This window comes from Thamnophis sirtalis, unplaced genomic scaffold (genome assembly GCF_051295495.1).
Source record: "Thamnophis sirtalis isolate CommonGarterSnake01/CBP01778 unplaced genomic scaffold, rThaSir2_p1.2 scaffold_14, whole genome shotgun sequence".
Classification (NCBI taxonomy): domain Eukaryota; kingdom Metazoa; phylum Chordata; class Lepidosauria; order Squamata; family Natricidae; genus Thamnophis; species Thamnophis sirtalis.
In genome coordinates this window covers 19,972,710-19,997,588 of record NW_028261394.1, presented here as the reverse complement: position 1 = coordinate 19,997,588, position 24,879 = coordinate 19,972,710, and the positions used below count along the sequence as shown (strand labels likewise).

The following is a 24,879-nucleotide window of genomic DNA, read 5'->3' as shown; positions in this document are numbered from 1 at the left end:
GCCAAGCTTATAGGAATCACTTAATTTTTTTGGAATTGGCTTCTCCCAAAATGCCAACACTTTCCCAGTTGAAATTGTGGTTGAATTTATCTACCTGCAGAAAGATGATGAGCTTTCATCCTGTCTTCTGAATGTCACTTGGTGTTCACAGATGATGGTCTCGATCTTCCGACTGTCTCTTACAGTCCTTGCACTGTATGTTGTTGATGACTCTATTATTATTTCTGTGAGCCGTGGTGGCGCAGTGGTTAGAGTGCAGTACTGCAGGCTACTTCTGCTGACTGCCAGCTGCTTGCAATTTGGCAGTTCGAATCTCACCAGGCTCAAGGTTGATGCAGCCTTCCGTCCTTCAGAAGTGGATAAAATGAGGGCCCAGATTGCTTGGGGTGATAGGCTGATTCTGTAAACCACTTAGAGACGGCTGTGAAGCACTGTGAAGCGGTATATCATTCCTTCCCCCACTGCCAGCAGTTTGACCCTGACTGACTGACTCAAGGTTGCCTTCCATCCTTCTGAGGTCAGTAAAATGAGGACCTAGATTGTTGGGGGGGGCAATAGGCTGACTCTGTAAACTGCTTAAAGAAGGCTGTGAAGCACTGTGAAGCGGTATATATGCTATTCCTTCTTTCCTTCCTTCCTTCCTTCCTTCCTTCCTTCCTTCCTTCCTTCCTTCCTTCCATCCATCCATCCATCCATCCATCCATCCATCCATCCATGGTGCACAGTGATTAGAATACAGTATTGCAGGCTTACTCTGCCCACTGCCAGTAGTTTGAGTCTCACTGGCTCAAGGTTGACTCAGCCTTCCAGCCTTCTGAGCTCAGTCAAACAAGGACCCAGACTGTTGGGGGCAAGAGGCTGACTCTGTAAACTGCTTAGAGAGTAAAGCACTGTGAAGTGGTATATAAGTCTAAGTGCTATTGCTATTTCTTTGGATAGTTCTAAAAACATTTGCTTAAGATCAGGAATAATTTAAACTGTTCAAAGTTAGTGCAACAGGAAGAAGCTGAGTTCAATGTAGAGATGTTATTAACTTCTTTTTTTTATTTCTTTTGTCTCAATATATTTTAAACTGTGTTTGTTAAAAATCTATACCGTGTACGGGCTCTGGGAAGTCGGGGGGGAGGGAGGTGGGGTGTTAGGGGGGAGGGGGGATATATAGTATGTGCTAGATTTTAATGTAATGCGATTTCACATGTATACTGTTTCTCTTTAATTTCACTGTAAAAATAGGACAAGCTGAATATATTGACATATAGTAGAAATACACCAAAGGGAGTAGTGGGATAGAAGAAAGAGGGGTAGAGAGGGCGGGAGAGAGGATGGGAGGGAGGGTGAGAAGGAAGGGAGGGAGTGGACTGGGAGAGAGGAGTGGTAGAGGGGGAGGGGAAGTAGGGTAGAGGGGAATGATGGAGGGAAGATGGAAAGTTGGAGGGGGGCGGAAGAAAGAGGTGTATGGAGGGTCGAAGAGGTATATTGGGTTTCTATTTTGGGGGGTATTGTTGGCAAGAGGAGTTGCTGTGTTTATTGTTTAATGTTCTATGGCCCCGGTTATGCACAGTATATATGTGACTGTATGAAAATGGAAAATGGAAAATAAAAACACATTTTACGGAGAAAACATTTGGTTTTGTTTTGTTGTAGAACTGTCTCACAGTGATGCTGAGAGGATATCATAGCTTGTTGGTTGTCTCAGAAGCGCCTTTCATGCATGGGATAGTTAACCATCTCCCAGGCTGTGTCACAATAGTTTGTGTAGCTAGGTATATTTATGAAGTTGCTTGGGTATTTGTTATGTTCCCCTGGCAATCAACAACCAGAGAGGCAGGAAGCAGCACTGGGCCAGGGAGAAATAGTTATCCTAATCAAAGAACCAGGAAGTGTTCAAAATGTGTCCCAACCAAGATTGGGAGGACAAGAGGCTCTCTCTAAACCAGGGGTGTCAAACTCGATTTTATTGAGGGCCACATCAGGATGATGTTTGACCTCGGGGTGGGCATGGCCAGTGCTCAACGTCGCTCCTGTCGGAGGTGCCTGTGGTGGCATGAGTGCTCTGCCAGTGAAAACAGGCTTTAGAGCTCCGTTTCCAGCTGCCAGGGCCTCCTACAATGCTCTGCCAGTGAAAAAGGAGCTTGGGTGGGCCGGGTCTCCCGAGCTCCCTTTTCATTGGCAGAGGCTTGCAGGAGGTCGTGGCAGCCCAAAATGGAGCTCTGGAGCCTGCTTTCACTGGCAGAAGCATCACAGGGCTGGTCCTTTGCTGTTTCCACGGCAGCCCCGCAGGCCAAATCTGACCCCTGGGCGCCTTGAGTTTGACACCCCTGCTCAAAACCACTAGGGAGTTCTGCTCTTCTTTGCAGAGAGGAGGTATGTTACCCTAGCCTGGTAACATACCTTCTACCAGAAAACAACCAAGCCCAGGGAACATCGATCCCAACGCTACAAATACTGTATTCTTCACTGCTGAAATTCTAAAAAAATAATTCACCAATGATAGTGGCTTAGCTTTGGACACCCCTAGTTTATTTGCACACCCGAACCCTGAGATAACTTAATTTGCACACCTGTAAAACAAATACATGCTTATGGGAGCAACATTTAATGCATACTTATGGAGACAGAAATCCTACTCTATCTTTTTAAAAAAACATGTTTTATTTGCAGTTTTCTTTTGACACCATACATATTTTGTGGACAGTGTATTGACTGGGTCAAGTGTTTTTTAAAAAAGTTAACAATAACAATACAAATAGGTATGTGTAACCCTAATCTTCCAAGTTCAATGGTACTATTCTTTTTATAATCCTTTTTCATTCTCCCACTGATTCATTTAAACAAAGATAACTATTCTGTGTGCCTTGTATTTTTTAATTCCCCAAAGGTAAAGGTAAAGATTCCCCTTGCATATATGTGCTTGTCATTCCCGACTCTAGGGGGTGGTGCTCATCTCCGTTTCAAACCCGAAGAGCCATCTTGATTTTTCTGACACCCCACAGATGGCACATTGTTGCATTTGTGTCGTTTCTTTGAAGGTGCCAGTGTGTTAGGATTGCTTTTAAGAGCACTTTGCGGCACAGATGAGCGCTGGGGCCTCGCTTAGGATCTGTCAAGGCTCCTGCCAGATCTTGCATGTGGTTTGGCTACTAATCCCTGTCAAGACAAAAAGCAGCACATATTTAGCCAGCCTGCTCCGCCATTGTTTACTTAGCAATGCTTGATTGCATACACAAATAACTCCTTAGTTTATATGACAGGAAACATCTGTTGCACATGAAGCCACTAGGGGAACCCAGTAAACTAAGCTTACTCAACAAACCATGGTTAAACGGACCATGTTTGTGAACAGTGTGTTAAAGTAGCTATTGGTTGGGTTCATACATCATTGCTAAACCATGGGGTGGTCCATCAAAGCTCTTGGGTGAAAAGAACGGTGAAACCATTCAGGGAAGCCAGTTGGGTTGTGTGAACTCTGCCAGAGTTCAGGCTGATTTTAATTTAGGCTGTTGTGGGTGACAATTGTGGGGCATCAAGAAATCGTGGTTAAGCAAAGGAGGAGTCGTCCCAGAGGGCCAGTGGATGGTATTTTTGTGCAATGCGTTTATTTTCCAGATCCGCTTTTCTTGCACGGCGCTGATGTGGGGTTCGGAGAGCGGTTGGGGCGAACGCGGCCTCCGGGACGCGCGTCTGAGGAAACTTTCGAGGGAAGCGGTTCCCTGCAAACGCTCCGGCTCCGGGAAGCGCTCGGCAGGGGAGAAAGCAGCCCTGCCACCGGGCGGATCCCCGCTCGCCCCGGCCGGAGACCCCCGCATGGTCTGCGGTCCCCTCTCCTCCTTCCCCCGCAGGGCGCTCGCGCGGGGCCGGGCCGGCGGGAAGCCCAGCGCCGCTCCCCCGCCCTCTCCGGCAGCGTGGCCGAATCTCGGGCGCTCCCAGCGGCGAGGAGGCGGGGAGGCGCGGCGGCGGGGCGGGCGCACGGACCGCGCTGCCGAGGACGGGCACCGGACGGGATGCCGGCGGCGCTGGGAGCCGGGCTACGCGCGGAGGAGCCGGCGGCCGGGGCTCCCTGAAGCAGCGCCAGCCAGCATGTCCCGTAAGAAGAGCCCCAAGGGCAAAGGCGGCAGCGCCGCGCCCTCCTCCGCCCTGCCCGCCGCCCAGCAACGCGCCACCGCCTCCTCCTCCTCCTCCTCGTCGGGCGAGCCGGGCAGGGGCGCGGGCGCGGCCCAGGAGGGGGCGGCCAACGGGGGGGCGCTGCCCAGCCGGCCCTCCCTCAGCAGCAGCGGCGAGTTCCACGACGTCGTCTTCAAGGTGAGCGGCGGGCGCGGGCGCCACTTGGCCGGGGCAGCGGGGCTCGCCCGGCGCCCACCCGGGCACCGCTCGACGGGCGGGCGGGCGGAGGGCTGCCCTGGCGCGACCGAGGCGGCGCGTCTTGGGGAGGCTTGGCGGCCGTGAAGGGCGCCTGTCTTACCCGGCTGGGCTGGAGCGTGGGACGGCCTCGCAACAGGCGCGTCTGCCGCTCGCGGAGGAAAGACTCGGAAGCGGCGGCGGGAGGCTTATTTTCCAGCTAATTCTCGGCCCTGCGGAGGTCCCGAAAGTGCCTGGGCTCCGGGGTATCCCGCGCTGCGCCCGCCGCAGCTCCCGAACGGAACTGTCAGCCGCGAGCAGGTGCCTGAAGCTGCTGCTTGCAGGCATTCGCGGCTGCAGGTAGACTGCGCCTGTAGCGGGAAGCTCTTCGCCCCGTGAGAGCTCCTCTACCGCGCTCCCTTTCCCAGCCGCCTCCACCTCTGGCGCTGCCAGTTCTGCCCTGCGGAGCCCTTTCCCGCCTTGAACATCCTTCCATCTGGTCTTTCCCACCCAGTTGTGTTTGCCCAGCCCAGGACCCTTTTAGGAGAAAAGATGGCACCGGATGCCAGTCTGGGCGTAAAAAAGCAACCCGGCCAACCAGGAAAGTTTACTTCGGCTCTGCTGGTGGGACAATCTGGGTTTGCACCTCCGTCCTTCTGCCTGGGATGTGCAAGCAATACTGACGTCATTTGTACAACATGTTTAAGTGTAACTCCTGTGGGAATTTACTCAGTTCTCACAACACACAGAACCAGAGACCGATCACATGGGCTGCTTTGCACTATCCATGTGCAAGAGAGGGAAGGTGCTGAGAGTGAGAAAAGGAAGAAGGCTAAAACACAAACAACTAGCAGATAGGCGATCTTCTTACAGGTTTATCTAACACCGAGATTTTTCTGCAAACATTCTAAGAAATAAAGACCCCAACCCCACCCTCTCCCCGCAATAGGCTCATTTAATGAACTCGCTAATGAACTAGCTAAAAAAAGAGGCTTGGAAGGGGTCCTATCTCAGTTCTCCACATTTGTTTTGCTGATTCTTGGCATTACATTAAGTCAAGAAAATATCTGTGAATCATGTTTCCTTGATCGGGTTGTGCAGGAAAGGGGCAGCCTAAGGAGGGTAAAATTTGCCAGTGCTTTATGAACTGGTAACTCAGATTACCTACAAGGTGTTTGACTCAGCTAACTGCCTGCTTGGCCATCTATGATTCCCCCTGTTGTGAGTGCGGTGGTGAAGGCATCAGGCTGCCAACTGGGAGACTGCGAGTTCTAATCCCACTTTAGGCACAAAGCTGGGTGGATGACCTTGGGCCACTCCCTTTCTTTCAGCCCCAGGAAGGAGGTAATGGCAAACCAGAAAAACCTTGCCAGGAAACCCTGCAGGGTCTTGTCCAGGCGGTCTTTGAGAATCAGACAGAGATGGAAGAGTAGTATTTGGTGGTGGTATTTGATTTATATGGGTTCATCTCAAAGGGAGCTTGTCAATCAGAAAGGTCGGCAGTTCAGTGGTTCGAATCCCTAGTGCCACATAACGGAGTAAGCTCCCTTGTCCCAGCTTCTGCCAACCTAGCAGTTCGAGAGCACGTAAAAAATGCGTTACAGCGCTCCGTGCACCTTTGGCATTGAGCCATGCCGGCCACATGACCACAGAGATGTCTTCGGACAGTGCTGGCTCTTCGGCTTTGAAACGGAGATGAGCACTGCCCTCATGAACGACTAGCACATATGTCTCAAAGGCAACTGGATTGTTTTCTCCTTGAGGAAGAAGAACAACGTTTCTCTTCTCATCCAAGAAGCTTCATCAGTTGTGATGGTGGTCCGTGTGTGTGTGTGAGGTGGGCGGGAAGGATAGGTACTGGTTGAGGCTGGGTGGTAGGGGCATGGAAAAATAGGTTCTGACCAGATTTGGGGGGGGAGCGGGGAGAGGGAGGGGGAGAATGGAAGGATTGTATTTTTTTGCAATTATCTGGTTGTTCACCGTCTCTCTCTGAGAGCTGTTTTTTTTCCCCCCCCCGTTGTAAATGTTTTTATTTTCCATTTCATTTTCTTACAGTCACATATATACTGTGCATAACCGGGGCCATATAACATTAAACAATAAACACAGCCATTCCTCTTTTTTTTTTTTATTAAATGTTTTTTTAGTTTTAGTTTAAAGCTGGTACAACATCTTTCTTGATATATCAATCAATTACAGATAATACAGAAAAAAACAAAAACAACAATCAGAAAAACAAAACAAAACACAGGTATCTATTATGAAAAAATAGGAAGTATATCAACTGGTTACAACATGTTTTGGTGCTTCTCTTCGATTGACTCCTATTAATTCAAGTATCTTAACTCGAATATTTGCCATATCAACATCATTATACCTCCGGTTTTAATTATTATAATTATTTAAACCTCCTTCATCCTTAGTTATGCTAAGGAATTAGTCCATAACACATGCTGGCAGTTCATTTACTTATTTGTAAAATCCTCTATTATCATCAAATCCTCATATTCTATTTTAACTAGACATCCATAATATTCAATTATATCATATATCCTAACATTTTCCCAATATTGATTAACATTTAATTATATGGATTTTATTTAATTTTTTAATAGTGCTAATTATTATAGTTAATACTCTTTATGTATACCCTAAAGGTATTTTCTCATATCCAATTGTTAGTTATCATATCGAGTCCACATTATATACATTACTATTAATATCAATTATTATTCAGCAATATCTGTTACACAAAAAAGCAATTAGATTTAGCTAATTTTCAGTTATATTCATCAATCTATCAACCAATTCCAAATTATATATATTGCTATCTATATCAATCATTATTCAGCTATATCTATTACAAATTGAAGTGATCCAATCTAGATTCTATTTTAGCTAAACATCCATAATATTCAATTATATCATATATCATAACATTTTCCCAGTATTAATTATCATTGGATTGTATGGATTCTATATAGTTTTTTAATAGTGCTAATTATTATAGTTAATACTCTTTATGTGTAATCTAAAAGTATTTTCTCATATCCCATTGTTAATTATCATGTCAACTCCACATTATATACATTGCTATCAATATCAATTATTATTCAACAATATTTGTTACACAGAAAAGCAATTAGGTTTAACTAGTTTTCAATTGTATTCAACAATCTATCAGCCAGTTCCAGATTATATATATTGCTATCCATATCAGTCATTATTCAGCTATATCTATTACAAATTAAGGTAATTCGATCTAGCTAATTTTAATTTTTATTGTCCCATCTGTCAGCCTGTGTCCCTCCAGCCACAAGGTTTTCTCCGTCCAGTAGCCATTCGTTGAATAAATTTACCAAATGTTTCCATAAGCAAGTCCAAACAAAAGTATTTCGGCACCTTTGGATTCTGAATGTCAGTGATGAAGTAATAAAGTTGTTCTTGGTTTATAAAGCTTCCCAATTTAACTTTAATTCTCAAGGGTGGATTCTCCATTCCTTCTGCACACTGTCTCTTTAAATGAGTCGTCTTTATGGCTTCCCCCTTCTTCTCTTCCTCTGAGATAGACCAGACACCATTTCTCACATTTTCCGTTTGTGTTTCAGGAACATTTAAGCATTCAACGTTCTCAGTTTTAGCTTCATATTTTAGAATAAATTGATCCAATTTTCTTTCCAATCTTTGGTAAGAATGAAAAAGTTCTCTACACACAGAGAAAAGAGTCTGAAATGAAGTCTTGGAAGTATCTTGGGACGCCATGATGTGTCGTAGTTAAAATAAAGGCTCTCTTTTTTTTTCCCCAGGGGCTTCAAAGCACTTTTTACTTTTTTTAGTCTCTTACCGGCTGTCAATCTTATCTAGTTGTAAACAGAGCTGGATAGTAAAGTAATAAAAATGTCGAATCGTGATGGGCTAGTTAGTAGGAAATAAGTTTTACGATCCACTTAGGGAGATTCAGAGGGGGGAGAATATCGCGGAGTTTCTTGAAGCATTTAAGAGGTAGAGTAACCACCAGTCATAAAACCATTAGAAAAGCTAATTCGCCGCTGATCTTCTGTTGTTTGGTTTTCAATTAGCTTAATTTTTAACAGGAACAATCTCTCTTGGATAATAAAATCAGCTTACCAGATGATATCACTTCTTCCATTCTTAGGGGCGACCTGCAGTTTCAGTTAGCACACAGCTAATCCAAAAAGGAATTGGCACGGGGAGTTAATACCCTCCCCCAGAGATTTGCGATTATCTCTGGGGTCCTGGGTCCCTCCCCACCTCCACTGTCGTCTTCGGGACAGCTGGGGTTCAAAGAACCCGTCCAAAAATCCTTTGGTATAGAGGAATTTCAGGAGTAGCCTAAAACTCCATCTTCTCACTGCTAAGCCCCGCCTTCTTCCAACACAGCCATTCCTCTTGTCGACAATACCCCAAAAATAGAAACCCAATGTACCACTTCAACCCTCCATACACCCTTTCTTTTGCCCCCCTCCAACTTCCCTTCTTCCCTCCATCATTCCCCTCTACCCTACTTCCCCTCCCCCTCTACCACTCCTCTCTCCCGATACAATCCCTCCCTTCCTTCTCCCCCTCCCTCCAGTCCTCTCTCCCACCCTCGCTACCCCTCTTTCTTCTATCCCTCTACTCCTCCCTTCGGTGTATTTCTACCATCTATTAATATATTCAGCTTGTCCTATTTTTACAGTGGAATTAAACAGCAACAGTATACAAGTGCCATCACGTTACTTTAAAATCTAGCACACACTATATATCCCCCCTCCCCCTCCCCCCTAATACCCCACCTCCCTTCCCCCCCGACTTCCCAGAGCCCGTAAACGGTATAGATTTTTAACAAACACAGTCTAAAATATATTGAGACAAAGGAAATTAAAAAAAAGAAGTTAATAACATCTCTACATTGAACTCAGCTTCTTCTTGTTACACTAACTTTGAGCAGTTTAGATTATTCCTAATCTTAAGCATAGGCTATTGTAATTTCTTAGTCCCATATTTGTTTTGTATATAGTCAATCCATTTTTTCCAGTCTCATTTATATCTCTCATTTGAATGGTCTTTAAGATATGCCGATATTTTCGCCATCTCGGCTAGGTTTGTGACTTTCAATGTCCATTCTTGAGTTGTAGGCAAGTCTTCCTTCTTCCAGTATTGCGCCACCAACAGTCTTGCTGCCGTTATTAGGTGCAGAACCAAATTAGTCTCTAGCGCTGTAAAGTCAGTACATATACCTAGTAAAAATAACTGAGGAGTAAACTTTATCCTTCTTTTAAAGATATTTTGCATAATCCACCACATTTTTATCCAAAATGCCTTAACCTTTTGACAAGTCCACCATATATGAAAATATGTAGCATCGAGAGAACCACATCTCCAACATTTAGGCTGTACATTCGGATACATAGAAGCCAGCTTTCTAGGATCTAAGTGCCATCTATAAAACATCTTATAAAAATTTTCTCTCAGGTTTTGTGCTTGTGTGAATTTCACATTTCTTACCCATATTCTTTCCCATGTATCCAACATTATTGGTTCTTCAATATTTTGAGCCCACTTTATCATGCAATCTTTAACTAATTCTGTTTCCGAATCCATCTGCATTAGTACATTACATATCCTCTTTATATGCATTAGACTTTGATCTCTTATTTGTTTAAACAAATTGTCTTCAACTTGGATAAAACCAGTTTTTTGGTCTATTTTCCACCTGGCCTGTAATTGGCCATACTGGAACCATGTTTGAACTACCTTCTTTCCTTTCAATACCTCTAACGATTTTAGTTGTAGCACCCCTCTTTCCAAAGTAAGAAGTTGTCTGTAGGTGGTTCTATTCTGTTTTTGTGCTATATTCATATTTTCAATTGCATGTCTAGGAATTGCCCACATGGGTAACTTGTCATTTAGTTTATATTGATATTTTTTCCAAACCCGCAGTAAAGCATTTCTTAAGATATGACTTTTAAAATTCTTATCCAATTTTTTGTTGAATAACAAGTAAGCATGCCAACCATATACCAGATCGTGTCCCTCAATATTCAGTATTCTATCATTGGTTAAATGGGTCCAATCGCTAATTGCGGATAGCGCCACTGCATCATAGTATAATTTTAGGTTAGGTAATTTCAAGCCTCCTCTCTCGCGTACATCTTGCATTATTTTCATCTTTACCCTCGGCTTCTTTCCGGCCCATACAAATTTGTTGATACCCTTCTGCCATTCTAAAAGATTCGCATCTTTTTTAAGTATAGGTAACATTTGAAAAAGAAATAAAAATTTTGGTAAGATGTTCATTTTCACTGCCGCTATCCTACCCAACAAAGATAAGTACAATTTCTCCCATTTTTTCATCTCTATCTGTATACTCCACCATAGTGGTTCATAGTTGTGCTTATATAATTTCCTGTTTGAGGCTAAAATAACCCCAAGATATTTGACTTATTTGACTACCTCACATCCTAGCATCTCTCCTAGTTCTTCCTTTTGTTTAGTATTCATATTAATAGCTAATATTTTTGTTTTTCCTAAATTTATTTTAAAACCAGACACTTGACCATATTGATTAATTGTATTCATTAAAACCATACTAGATTCCTGCGGTTGTTCCAATATTATGACCAAATCATCCGCAAAAGCGCGGACCCTGTATTCTTGCTGCCTAATCTTGATCCCTTTTAGACCATCCAAGCCCCGTATTTTATTCAACAATACTTCCAAAGTTATAATGAACAATAATGGGGACAAAGGACAGCCCTGTCTTGTACCTTTTCCGATTTGAAAAGGGTCTGTCAAGCTTCCATTGACTATGATTTGTGCTGTTTGTTGTTGGTATATTGCTTTAATTGACCGTAAAAAGCTATCTCCTATCTGCATTTTTTGCAATATCTTCAACAGAAATTGCCAGTTAACTCGATCAAAGGCCTTCTCAGCATCCAGAAATATGAACGCAGCAGGAATTTGGTTATTCTTTCCCAAATATTCTAATGCATTAATAATTAGTCTGACATTACTCTTCATCTGTCTCCCCTGTATAAAACCTGTTTGGTCGGTATGTATCAATTGTTGCATAACCACCATTAACCTATTTGCTAGTATTTTAGTAAAATTTTTATAATCTACATTAAGTAATGAGATAGGTCTGTAATTTTTTGGTTGGGTAGTATCTTGATCTTCTTTGGGTATCAAAGATATAAATGCTGTCTTCCAAGATGGGGACACTTTACCTTCCGTTTGAATTTTATTAAATAGTTCTCTAAGAGGTTCTACCATTTCTAACTGTAAAAATTTTTATAGTAAACCGCTGTCAAGCCATCTGTGCCTGGCGCTTTCCCTAACTTTAGTTGCTTAATTACCTGCAAGATTTCCCCTGAGGTTATTGGTTGGTTCAACTTTTGCCTGTACTCTTCTCTAACTAGGGGTATTTTCTCTTTATCTAAGTATTTGTCTATATCTAAACCCTTAATTTTGTCCCCTTTATACAATTCTGTAAAGAATTCCCGGAATGCCTTTTGAATCTCCTCCTGTTGAAACACCTCCTTCCCTCTATAAATCAATCTGGTTACATTTCGAGTTTTTGTTTTTTTCCTAATCTGATAAGCTAACTATCTGCCCGGTTTATTTGCGTTACAAAAAATATTGTGTTTTGCATATAATAAAATAGTGGCTACCTGATCAGAGATCAACATATCAAATTGGGATTTTAATATAGTAATTGCTTCCTTAACCTTTGTATCGCCTGGATTCAATGTTAACTCCAACTCTTTCCCTTTAATTTCCTCTTCCAATTCTTTTCGTTCCAGCCCTTGTTTATGTCTAAGTATTTTGTTTATATTCATCAGTACTCCTCTCATATACGCTTTGCTTGCATCCCATACAAATTCCATAGGTGTACCCTTATTCATATTCAGAACAAAGTATTCAGATAACAATTTTTTACAATCATTAATGTACTTCTCATATCTAAATAAGTTTTCATTCAGCCTCCAAGACGTTCTTGCCTGCACTGTCCTTCCCAATTCCATCCAAACTGGGTTATGATCCGAAAGGACCCTCGCCGCAATCTTTGTCTTCTTCACCCTAGAAAGTAAATCATTAGTGATTAATATAAAATCAATCCTTGAAAAGGATTGATGTCTATCAGAAAAGAAGGTGAAATCATATTCCTCTGCGTTTCTTTCTCGCCAAATATCTCTCAATTCAAAGTCGTCCATCATGTCAAAAAAAGGTTTGGGTAGCTTAGCTCGCATTTTAGTATTAGGGCGAGAGGTCTTCTTATCTCTTTTAGTGTCAATCACGCCGTTCCAGTCACCCAATAGTATACAAGACTTATAGTCCCACTGTACTAATTTAGCGTGAAGATTTCTATAGAATCCGTCTTGCTGTTGATTAGGAGCATAAATTCCCAAAAGTAATGTCTTTTTCCCTTCTAAGACTAGGTCTAGAGCCGAGGTGGCGCAGTGGTTAAATGCAGCACTGCAGGCTACTGCTAGATCAGCAGTTCAGCGGTTCAAATCTCACCGGCTCAGGGTTGACTCAGCCTTCCATCCTTCCGAGGTGGGTAAAATGAGGACCCAGATTGTTGGGGGCAATATGCTGACTCTCTGTAAACCGCTTAGAGAGGGCTGAAAGCCCTATGAAGCGGTATATAAGTCTACTGCTATTGCTATTGCTATATCTTCCAAAGGGATCTGCTTCAATTAGTTCAGTCTTAATGTCTTTTCTTAAGTATACAACTATACCATTTTTCTTTTCCGTAGCAGAGGTCACAAAATGTTGACCAAGTTTGGGGTTAAACAAATATTTTTGATCGGTTGATTTGATATGAGTTTCTTGCAAACAAATTATATCATTCTTGAACTGTTTAAGATAGTGAAATATTTTCTTTCTCTTCTGTGGAGAGTTCAGTCCATTGACATTCCATGTCAAAATCTTAGTTGTCATCTTTGGTTGCCTGAAGCTTTTTTAGAGCCTCCTGCATGGCCTGTTTAACCTTTGGCCTAGCTCCTCCCATGGCTTCTGAGCTTGTTGCTGTAATTCCTTGTTCAATGGCCAGTGATTGTTGAGGTTGTTGCATTGTAGCTTGTTTTTCCATTCGTCTGGTAGTCATATGGCTAGGTCTTTGTTCCATGGCAGCTTGCCCTTCCGGGAGGGGAAGATGGTGCGTCTTGTGTGATAGTTGTGTAGTTTGCCGTCTATCTTGTCCTTCTTGTGGTCTTTCTCCAGATCCAGATGGTGCAGGATGTCCCACCTTCAAAATATTGTGATAGAAATCTCGAGCTTTCCATACAGAGTTGAGACGATATCTTTGCTTGTCAAGTGTAATTATAATACCAAATGGCACATCCCATCTATACTGTATCTGACGGTTTCTGAGTTCTTCCACTAGAAAAGCATAATCTCTCCTGGCTCTTAGCATTTGAGGTGGTATTTCTTTCAAGACAATCAAATCCTGGCCGCCAATTTGAAGCCTGGTGTTATAGGACTCTTGTTGTATCATGTTTCTGAACTCTCTTGTGGCGAAGTGTATAACTACATCTCGGGGGAGTTGCTTTTGTTTTGCCGCCCAAGAATTAACGCAATAAATTTTATTGATCTGCCAGTCAAAGTTGGACTCCGGTCGTCCCACCAGATGGTCAAAAGACTCTGGAAAAATCTGTTTCAAGTTCTCCTGTTTATCCTCACGCAACCCCCTAACTCTTAATGCGAACTCCATCTGCCTGTATTGTATCATAATAATCTGTTTTTCAGCGTTTTCAACTTTTTGTTGCACCACCTCAGTTTTGGATGTCAAGTTGGTATTTGCTTCATTAAGAACCTCTAAGTTACCTTCAATTCCAGAAACATGTTCTGTCAGTACGGTTACCAGTCCCAGCATATCATCGTTTATTTTGGCAATCCTAGTATCAAGTTTATCATATAAGTCCACCTTAAACTCTTTTAATTCATCCTTTATCTCCTTTATCTCCTCTCTGAATTCTTTGAAGGTTTCCAAAAAAAGTTCTTTCGTTAGCACATCTCCAGTAGGGGGCAACTTTGAGCCAGGTATCGGGGATGTGCTTCTAGGAGGAAGTTTTCCCCCAGGCATTAATTTTGATGCCATTATAAGTCTTATCTATGGGCAATTAATCAAGCTCTACTGGCTTGCTGTGCAGCTTACGGGGAAAAAAAGAGTATTAAGTCACCCCTTTGTTAGCTCTTTAGGATTTTTCAAAGGATTTCAATGAAAATGAACATCTTACCAAAATTTTTATTTCTTTTTCAAATGTTACCTATACTTTAAAAAGATGCGAATCTTTTAGAATGGCAGAAGGGTATCAACAAATTTGTATGGGCAGGAAAGAAGCCGAGGGTAAAGATGAAAATAATGCAAGATGTACGCGAGAGAGGAGGCTTGAAATTACCTAACCTAAAACTATATTATGATGCAGTGGGGCTATCTGTAATTAGTGATTGGACTCATTTAACTAATGATAGAATACTGAATATCGAGGGACACGATCTGGTATGTGGTTGGCATGCTTATCTGTTATTCAACAAAAAATTGGATAAGAATTTTAAAAGTCATATCTTAAGAAATGCTTTACTGCGGGTCTGGAAAAAATACCAATATAAATTAAATGACAAGATACCCATGTGGGCAATTCCTAGACATGCAATTGAAAATATGAATATAGCACAAAAACAGGATAGAACTACCTACAGACAGCTTCTCATTTTGGAATGGGGGGGTCCTACAACTAAAATCTTTAGAGGTATTAAAAGAGGAGAAGGTAGTTCAAACATGGTTCCAGTATGGGCAATTACAGGCCAGGTGGAAAATAGATCAAAAAATTGGTTTTATCCAAGTTGAGGATAATTTGTTTAAACAAATAAGAGATCAAAGTTTAATGCATATAAAGAGGATATATAATATACTAATACAGATGGATTCGTAAAGAGAATTAGTTAAAGATTGTATGATAAAGTGGGCTCAAAATATTGAAGAACCAATAATGTTGGATACATGGGAAGGAATATGGGTAAGAAATGTGAAATTTACACAAGCTCAAAACCTGAGAGAAAATTTTTATAAGATGTTCTATAGATGGCATTTGGATCCTAAAAAGCTGGCTTCTATATATCCGAATGTACAGCCTAAATGTTGGAGGTGTGGTTCCCTTGATGCTACATATTTTCATATATGGTGGACCTGTCAAAAGGTTAAGGCATTTTGGATAAAAATATGGTGGATTATGCAAAATATCTTTAAAAGAAGGATAAAGTTTACTCCTCGGTTATTTTTACTAGGTATATGTACTGACTTTACAGTGGTAGAGACTAACTTGGCTCTGCAACTAATAACGGCAGCAAGATTGTTGGTGGCGCAATACTGGAAGAAGGAAGACTTGCCTACAACTCAAGAATGGTCATTGAAAGTTACAAACTTAGCCGAGATGGCTAAAATATTGGCATATCTTAAAGATCATTCAAATGAGAGATATAAACGAGACTGGAAAAAATGGATTGACTATATACAAAACAAATACGGGACTAAGAAATTCCAGATAGCCTATGCTTAAGATCAGGAATGAATTAAATTGTTCAAAGTTAGTGTAACAGGAAGAAGCTAAGATCAATGTAGAGATGTTATTAACCTGTTTTCTTTTTATTTCTTTTGTCTCAATATATTTTAGACCGTGTTTGTTAAAAATCTATACCTTGTATGGGCTCTGGGAAGTCGGGAGGGGGAGGGAGGGTGGGGGAGGGGGGATATATACTATGTGTTAGATTTCAATGTAATGCGATTTCACATGTATACTGTTTCTCTTTAATTTCTCTGTAAATATAGGACAAGCTGAATACATTGACATATAGTAGAAATACACCAAGGGGAGGAGGAGTGGGATAGAAGAAAGAGGGGTAGAGAGGGTGGGAGAGAGGATGCGAGGGAGGGTGAGAAGGAAGGGAGGGAGTGGACTGGGAGAGAGGAGTGGGAGAGGGGGAGGGGAAGTAGGGTAGAGGGGAATGATGGAGGGAAGATAGTAAGTTGGAGGGGGGCGGAAGAAAGAGGTGTATGGAGAGTGGAGGAGGTATATTGGGTTTCTATTTGAGTTTGAGTTTGAGTTTCATTTTATTTATATTTCTGGGGGTATTGTTGACAAGAGGAATTGCTGTGATTATTGTTTAATGTTGTTGCCCCGGTTATGCACAGTATATATGTGACTGTATGAAAATGAAAAATGGAAAAATAAAAACATTTTTAAGAGGAAAAAAAGAATGGACATCAGGCTAAGCCAAACCAAGGAAACTATAGCTTGGCTTATCTCTGTGTTCCTAATAACAACGGAGTAGAGCTCACCATGTCCAGTTTGCTTATTTTCAGTAGTTAGTTGTCTCTGCCCTAAACCAGGAAGGATTCTATGCAGAGCGTTGTGGTATGAACTGTATTCATGGAGACATAGTGTAAATGGTACAATATGACACACTTGGCACATTTGCTGCAGCAAACTAAAATTGGTCTGCCAGTTCCCTCACCCCCCCCCCCCAAAGAAGTTACCAAGATCTAACATGTCATGTTTTGTCTTTGTTCCTGGTGAACGGTTCTCTCTTTGCTACTTTAGAGATGCAAAGGGACAGGAAATGTGGGGAGTTTGGGATTCCAGTCTATCCTCTGCAAGCAGTTATATTGTGGAAATAAAACTAGGGGGGTCAGTGAAAAGTGGGGTTGAAATCTAACCGCAATACAATTTGGACCTCCTTCAGAGCCTGGAGGGTGTAACTTTTTGTGCTCCAGAAAATTACAATGCCCACCCGACCTCCCACTTGACAAAAGAGAGCTCTCTCTAAAACAGATTACAGATTAACTGAGTTGAAGGGACCTTGTAATTCATCTAGTCCAACCCCTCACTCAAGCAGGAAACCCTACACAATTTCTGACAGGTGGCAGTCCAGTCTCTTCTTGAAAGCTTCCAGTGATGAAGCTCCCACAACGTCCGAAGGCAACTTCTGTTCCATGGGTTGATTGTTCTCACTGTCGGAAAATTCCTCCTTATTTCCAGGTTGAATCTCTCCTTGTTCAGTTTCCATCCATTATTCCTTGTCTGGCCTTCGGGTATTTTGGAGAATAGCTTGACCCCCTCCTCTCTGTGGCAGCCCCTCAAATATTGGAAGACTGCTATCCTGTCTCCCCTGGTCCTTCTCTTCGCTAGACTAGCCATGCCCAGTTCCTGCAACTGTTCTTTGTATGTTTTAGTCTCCAGTCCCCTCATCATCCTTGTTGCTCTTCTCTGGACTCTTTCTAGAGTCTCAACATCTTTTTTTATAGTGTGGTGACCAAAACTGGAAGCAGTACTCTAGGTGTGGTCTTACTAGGGATTTATAGAGTGGTATTAGTACCTCACTTGATCTTGATTGTATACCTCTGCTAATGCAATTTAGGCTTTTTGGGCTGCCGCTGCACACTCCTGACTCATATTTAGCTGGTTGTCCACTAAGACTCCAAGATCCTTCTCACAGTCACTGCTATTCAGCCTGGTCTCATACAGTTTGTATGTGTACTTTTTGTTTTTCTTACTTAAGTGTAGGACTTTACTTTTCTCTACACTGAATTTCATTTTGTTAGATAGGGCCCAGTGTCCATCTTGACAGATGTAGACAAGATGAAGACAACCTCTTGCAGCCCCGCTTCTTTCATTTCTATCTCTCTTTCTTGCAGTGAATGTGGATTTAACCCAGCCTGTCTCAGGCTCAACCCATTACAGATTTGAGACAGGCAGCTGCAGTTTGGGCCACAGTTGTGTGGGAGCTGCTTAAATTATCACCTTTGTGCTTCCAGGGGAAATTTGTGGGGCTTATCCCAACGCAGGACAGAGTTGTCAGAATAAACCAGTCAGTCTAAACCGCTCAGTTGACGGAAGGGAGTCTTTGCTGTTAGGGAACAGAATGGCTTTAAATCAGCCTGCATTAGGCCAGAGACGTTGGGTGAAGCAGCAAGTTGGCTGAAGGAAGCTCAGCAAGTTTAGGAGACCATCCGAGGCAAGTGGCTGGGCAACTGTGGAAAATTTGAAGGCAAAGCAAGACCCTTTCCCGCCTTACCTCTCGCCTTGCCCATTGGGTCCAGGAAGCCAGAGAGGCCACTGACATCCCTTCTCATCTCTCCTCCTCTTCCTCCTCCAGGTGATGCTAGTTGGTGACTCTGGAGTTGGGAAGACCTGTTTGCTGGTGCGCTTCAAGGATGGCGCTTTCTTGGCTGGGAGTTTCATCTCGACGGTGGGAATCGATTTCCGGGTAAGTGGCCACAGATGGCTTCATTTGGGGGCAGAGGCTGCAGCCCCAGAGACCTCGGTGGTCCTGCCAGCTGAACCGGGGGAAGTGGGCTGTGTGTCCCCTGTTGGGGGCAGGAGAAGGTCTTGGTGGGCTGCCCCTTAAGGATCATCTCTGTCTTGAGAGCAGGGTATTTAGTATTTATTTATTTTAAAATTTATTGATTTATTATTATTAAATTTATTTGCTGCCCATTTTCTCATTTTGAAGTGACTCTGGGAGGCTTACAGCGTAGAAACATTAACATCATCAAAAAATAAATATTCCATGGATAAAATATTCCTTCCTTCCTGGATTTAATGGAAAAAGACTTGCGTGGAAAATTTAGAATGTTGTTACTACATATGTTGTATATAGTATATGTCGACAGAAATCAATATGCACAAAAATGGAAGGACCCTTCGATTCCCACCATGGATAAACGGTTGCAGAGTTGATGGAGTTGGCGGAAATGGCAAAACTGGGTACTTTAATTAAAGAAAAGAATATTAGTGCTTTTGTTTCCCCATGGAGACCATTTCTGAACTCTGTGCTAGAAATGGGGGGAAAAAATGAAACCTTGATTAGATTGACAGATCTTTTTAGAAATGGCTAGGGGGTTTTTTTTGGTTTTTTTTTTAGAAGAGAATAGAATTCTTTATTGGCCAAGTGTGATTGGACACACAAGAAATTTGTCTTTGGTGCATAAGTTCTCAGTGTACATAAAAGGACAAGATACACTCATCAAGCATCATAAGGTAGAACACTTAATGATAGTCATAGGGTACAACTAAGCAATCGGGAAACAATCAATTTATATTATTATGAAAAACCAAAAAGTTGTGATTTATTATTCTACTGCAACAGATAAAGTCAGAAGTCAGTGTTCTGTTTTTCTTTTTTTCTTATCTTTCCTCCCTTTTCTTCATCCACTTCCTCACCACCATTTCCCTATTTACTTTAGTACTTTGTACCTTATTTTATTCTATAACACAATACAAACGTTAAATGAGAAAAAATAAATATTCCAGAAAATGCCCTTTGGCTGAGTCAACTACCTTGCCTTGAACCTTCCACCTGGGATGCTGGAGTCCCAAAGGGGTCTGTGGGGAAGGGTGTTTCTCTCTTGCCCGTTTTTCCATGTTGGAGGCAGCTATGAGGCTGTAGGGCCAACCCCCATTTTGGGATATAAGCTCACTCTCTTTGCCCAGTGGGAATCGGACCAAGAATCTGTTCGGCTGCTTGCATTGCTGGCTGGAGGCAGGGGGGTCCAGGCTGTTTGCTCAGCCCCAGCTGCGGAGGCATTTTTGGGCTTCTTGGAAAGCTGTTTCTTGCTTTGTCTATTCTGCAAAATTGAAAAGCCCCTGAATGAAAGAGGAAAGTATTTTCTCTCTATCAAGCATTAATAATAATAATAATAATAATAATAATAATAATAATAATAATAATAATAATAATAAAATGCTTAGAAACAACTGGCATTAGCAAAAATATTACATCCTTTACTGAAAAGGCAATGAAACAATGGAGAACTGAGTTGGCAGTAGGGAATGAGAGCTACGGAATGGTTAATATCAAGCGAGGAATTTTCCAGGGTGATTCACTTTCACCTCTTCTCTTCATCATCGCAATGATCCCACTATCAGTAATCTTAAAAAAAATGAAATTAGGCTACCAAACAGCCAAAAAAGCCGAAAAAATTTCGCATTTACTATATATGGATGATTTGAAACTCTATGGAAAGTCAGAAATAGAAATCCAATCATTGACAAATACAGTCCGAGTATTCAGCACCGATATTTCAATGCAGTTTGGCATGGAAAAATGCGCCACTGTATCCATAAAAAGGGGCAAAATCACTGCATCTGAGGGAATTGAAATGCCCAATGACCAACTAATTAAATGCAAAGAAAATGAAGCCTACAAATACTTAGGCATTCTGCAGTTGGATAACATCAAGCATGGAGAAGTAAAAACTATTGTCAGACGAGAGTACACCAACAGAGTTAGGAAAATTTTGAAATCTAAATTGAATGGTGGAAATACAATCAAGGCCATAAATACCTGGGCAATACCAGTTATAAGATACACAGCTGGCATAGTTAACTGGACACAAGCTGATTTGGACCTTTTGGTCCGAAAAACCAGGAAACTAATGACAATGCACTACAGTTTACATCCACGTGGTGATACTGATAGACTATATCTGCCCCGAAAATCAGGTGGCAGAGGATTATTACAAGTGAAGCAAACAGTTGAAGAAGAAAAACATGCACTGGCTGATTATTTAAAAGAAAGTCAAGAACATCTATTAATCGAAGTAAAGAACAAAAATCTACTGAAGGCCCAACAGACAAAACAAGAATACAGAAAAGATCTGATAAAATCAAGAATGGAGAGTTGGCAGAACAAAGCACTGCATGGTCAATTTCTGGAAAAAATAAAAGATAAAGTGGACAGGGAACAAACTTGGTTATGGTTAAAAACAGGTACATTAAAGAAAGAAACAGAATCACTAATCCTGGCTGCGCAAGAACAAGCTATCCGCACAAATGCCATCAAGGCCAAAATCGAAAAATCCTCTGATGATGCCAAATGCAGACTTTGCAAAGAAGCTGACGAAACTGTTGATCACATACTCAGCTGCTGTAAAAAAATCGCGCAGACTGATTATAAATTGCGGCACAATTCAGTAGCACAAATGATCCATTGGAATTTGTGCAAAAATTATAATATTAAAACAGCAACAAACTGGTGGGAACATCAGCCTGAAAAAGTCACCGAAAATCAGATGGTCAAGATCTTGTGGGATTTCCGTATACAAACCGACAAAATACTGGCGCATAATACACCAGACATCACACTGGTTGAGAAAAATAAGGTCACAATCATAGACATCGCAATACCAGGTGATAGCAGGGTCGCCGAGAAGGAACATGAAAAAATCGCAAGATACCAGGACTTAAAAATCGAAATTCAACGACTATGGCACAAACCAGCAGTGGTAATTCCAGTGGTAATTGGCACACTGGGTGCTATTCCAAAAGCACTGGAATTACATTTAAAACAGTTAAAAATTGACAAAATCACCATCAGTCAAATGCAAAAAGCCGCACTGCTTGGATCTGCACGCATATTACGAAAATACGTTACGACGTCCTAGGCCCCTGGGTGGGGCCCGACTAGTAACCAATGCCAAATCCGGCGAAACAACTGGCCGCTGTGATACAATTGTGTAATAATAATAATAATAATAAAAAAACTCCGCCGTTGCCGGTCCCAAGCCCGGATGAGAAAGGAGGAGGGTTGGGGTCAGGTTGGCATCTGGTCCCATAAAAAAACCCTGCCAACCCATACAATATGGTGAAAAAAACAAATAAGAATTCCATACCGCATCGATCGTTGCGCGGGTTAACAAGGGCCGCGGCGGATGTTGGGGTCCCTGCACATCCGTCGACAAGTGGGCTACAAGTGGACCAGCCAACAAAACGACAAAAATATAGTGCAGATGAAAACCGTGCCATAATGGCCTGTTACTACAACTCAGAGCCAGAAAAAAGAGGCTATTTAAAGCGAATGTATGAATTATGGAAACAACAATATCCAGATTCAAATGTTAGTGAACAACGACTAGCAGATCAAAGGCAATTTATTATACGGAATAAAGTGTTCAGTGAAGTTGAACATGAGGAAATTCAGGCAAATTGCAAAACCCAAAAAACAATATCACAAGCGGAAATAACTGATATTCAAGACACAACTAAAGGCATTATAGTAGAACTCCCAGAAGAAGCTCTCGGGGAGGAAATAACATCACCACCACTAGAACCAGTTATCACTGAACCAACTGATGAACTAACTCAAAAACAAAAAGAATTGAAGGATAAGATCATGGAGCATTTTCTGCTTAATGAGGAAAGGCAACGTTTACCATCACTAAAAACTGTGCCTAAGAAAATTTTGGCCCCTATCATGAAAATGGTTAATGCAGTGTTTTAAACAATTGAACCGGGATCCATCTTGGAAACAAACCAGTTAATGTACAGTGCATCTGTAATAGTCACTAATGAACTAGGCATTAAAATTAAAGTACCTAGTCACACAACAGAAAAAGCATCAAAGCCAAAGTGGAAAATTCGTTTAGAACAAAAAATCAAAAAATTAAGGGCAGATGCTAGTAACTTAAAGAACATGCATGAGCAACGGCTTAAAAACAACAAAAACAACAAACAACAAAAAACAAGATCGGCTAATCAGAAGATATAGATTGGATACAAGAAACATCAATGAAGCTGTAGAGATTGTAAAACAGCAGATAACAGCAACAGCTAGAAAAATTGAAAGATATGAGGCACGAATCATCCAATATAAACAAAATCAGCAATTTCGATCAGCCCAACGGCGTTTTTATCAAAGTCTTAATGTGAATGGTGACACCAAAAGTGAAAAACCAGAAAAACAGGCCACAGTTGAATTCTGGAAAGAATTGTGGGAAAATGCAAAGGACTACAACAAGGAAGCAAAGTGGATACATGACTTTGAGAAAAGCATTGGCAACAAACAAATGCAAGTATTAGAAATAACAACTGGGATGGTCAAAAATCGAGTTAAAAAGGTAAAGAATTGGACATCACCTGGAAAGGACCAATTACATGGTTTCTGGCTCAAATATCTGACCAGTTTACATGCAATATTGGCCAGGCAACTGAATGAAATTTTACAAAAGGGCCAAATTGATGAATGGTTGACAACTGGAAAAACATACTTGATTCAGAAAAATGCAACTAAAGGAACAACACCTGAAAACTACAGACCAATAACATGCTTGCCAACAACCTTCAAATTACTCACAGGCATTATTGCAGATAACATGATGGATTATTTGGAAACAAACAACATCTTGCCAGTAGAGCAAAAAGGCAACAAAAGAAGGAGCACAAAAGATCAGCTTCTAATTGATAAAATGATATTAGAAAATTGTAAGAACAGAAAAACGAACTTGAATATGGTCTGGATTGATTACAAAAAGGCATTTGACTCACTGCCACATAGTTGGATCATAAAATGCTTAGAAACAACTGGCATTAGCAAAAATATTACATCCTTTACTGAAAAGGCGATGAAACAATGGAGAACTGAGTTGGCAGTAGGGAATGAGATCTACGGAATGGTTAATATCAAGCGAGGAATTTTCCAGGGTGATTCACTTTCACCTCTTCTCTTCATCATCGCAATGATCCCACTATCAGTAATCTTAAAAAAAATGAAATTAGGCTACCAAACAGCCAAAGAAGCTGAAAAAAATTCGCATTTACTATATATGGATGATTTGAAACTCTATGGAAAGTCAGAAATAGAAATCCAATCATTGACAAACACAGTCCGAGTATTCAGCACCGATATTTCAATGCAGTTTGGCATGGAAAAATGCGCCACTGTATCCATAAAAAGGGGCAAAATCACTGCATGTGAGGGAATTGAAATGCCCAATGGCCAATTAATTAAATGCAGCGGAAATGAAGCCTACAAATACTTAGGCATTCTGCAGTTGGATAACATCAAGCATGGAGAAGTAAAAACTATTGTCAGGCGAGAGTACACCAACAGAGTTAGGAAAATTTTGAAATCTAAATTGAATGGTGGAAACACAATCAAGGCCATAAATACCTGGGCAATACCAGTTATAAGATACACAGCTGGTATAGTTAACTGGACACAAGCTGATTTGGACCTTTTGGACCGAAAAACCAGGAAACTAATGACAATGCACTACAGTTTACATCCACATGGTGATACTGATAGACTATACCTGCTCCGAAAATCAGGTGGCAGAGGATTATTACAAGTGAAGCAAACAGTTGAAGAAGAAAAACATGCACTGGCTGATTATTTAAAAGAAAGTCAAGAACATCTATTAATCGAAGTAAAGAACAAAAATCTACTGAAGGCCCAACAGACGAAACAAGAATACAGAAAAGTTGTGATAAAATCAAGAATGGAGAGTTGGCAGAACAAAGCACTGCATGGCCAATTTCTGGAAAAAATAAAAAATAAAGTGGACAGTGAACAAACTTGGTTATGGTTAACAACAGGTACATTAAAGAAAGAAACAGAGTCACTAATCCTGGCTGCGCAAGAACAAGCTATCCGCACAAATGCCATTAAGGCCAAAATCGAAAAATCCTCTGATGATGCCAAATGCAGACTTTGCAAAGAAGCTGATGAAACTGTTGATCACATACTCAGCTGCTGTAAAAA

The 24,879-nt window shown here is 41.5% G+C and overlaps 1 protein-coding gene across 1 annotated transcript in view; it reads left to right on the top strand.

Annotated features, from left to right (window-relative positions):
• The first annotated feature begins 3,987 nt into the window (after positions 1 to 3,987).
• Positions 3,988 to 24,879, top strand: part of RAB26 (RAB26, member RAS oncogene family) — a 274,315-nt gene continuing 253,423 nt past the window's right edge. Inside the window, exons 1-2 of the mRNA XM_087728894.1 lie at positions 3,988 to 4,299; positions 18,496 to 18,606. Of these exons, the coding sequence (XP_087585020.1) occupies positions 4,078 to 4,299; positions 18,496 to 18,606 (333 nt within the window). The 5' untranslated portion in view covers positions 3,988 to 4,077. The remainder of the gene's footprint in view (positions 4,300 to 18,495; positions 18,607 to 24,879) is intronic.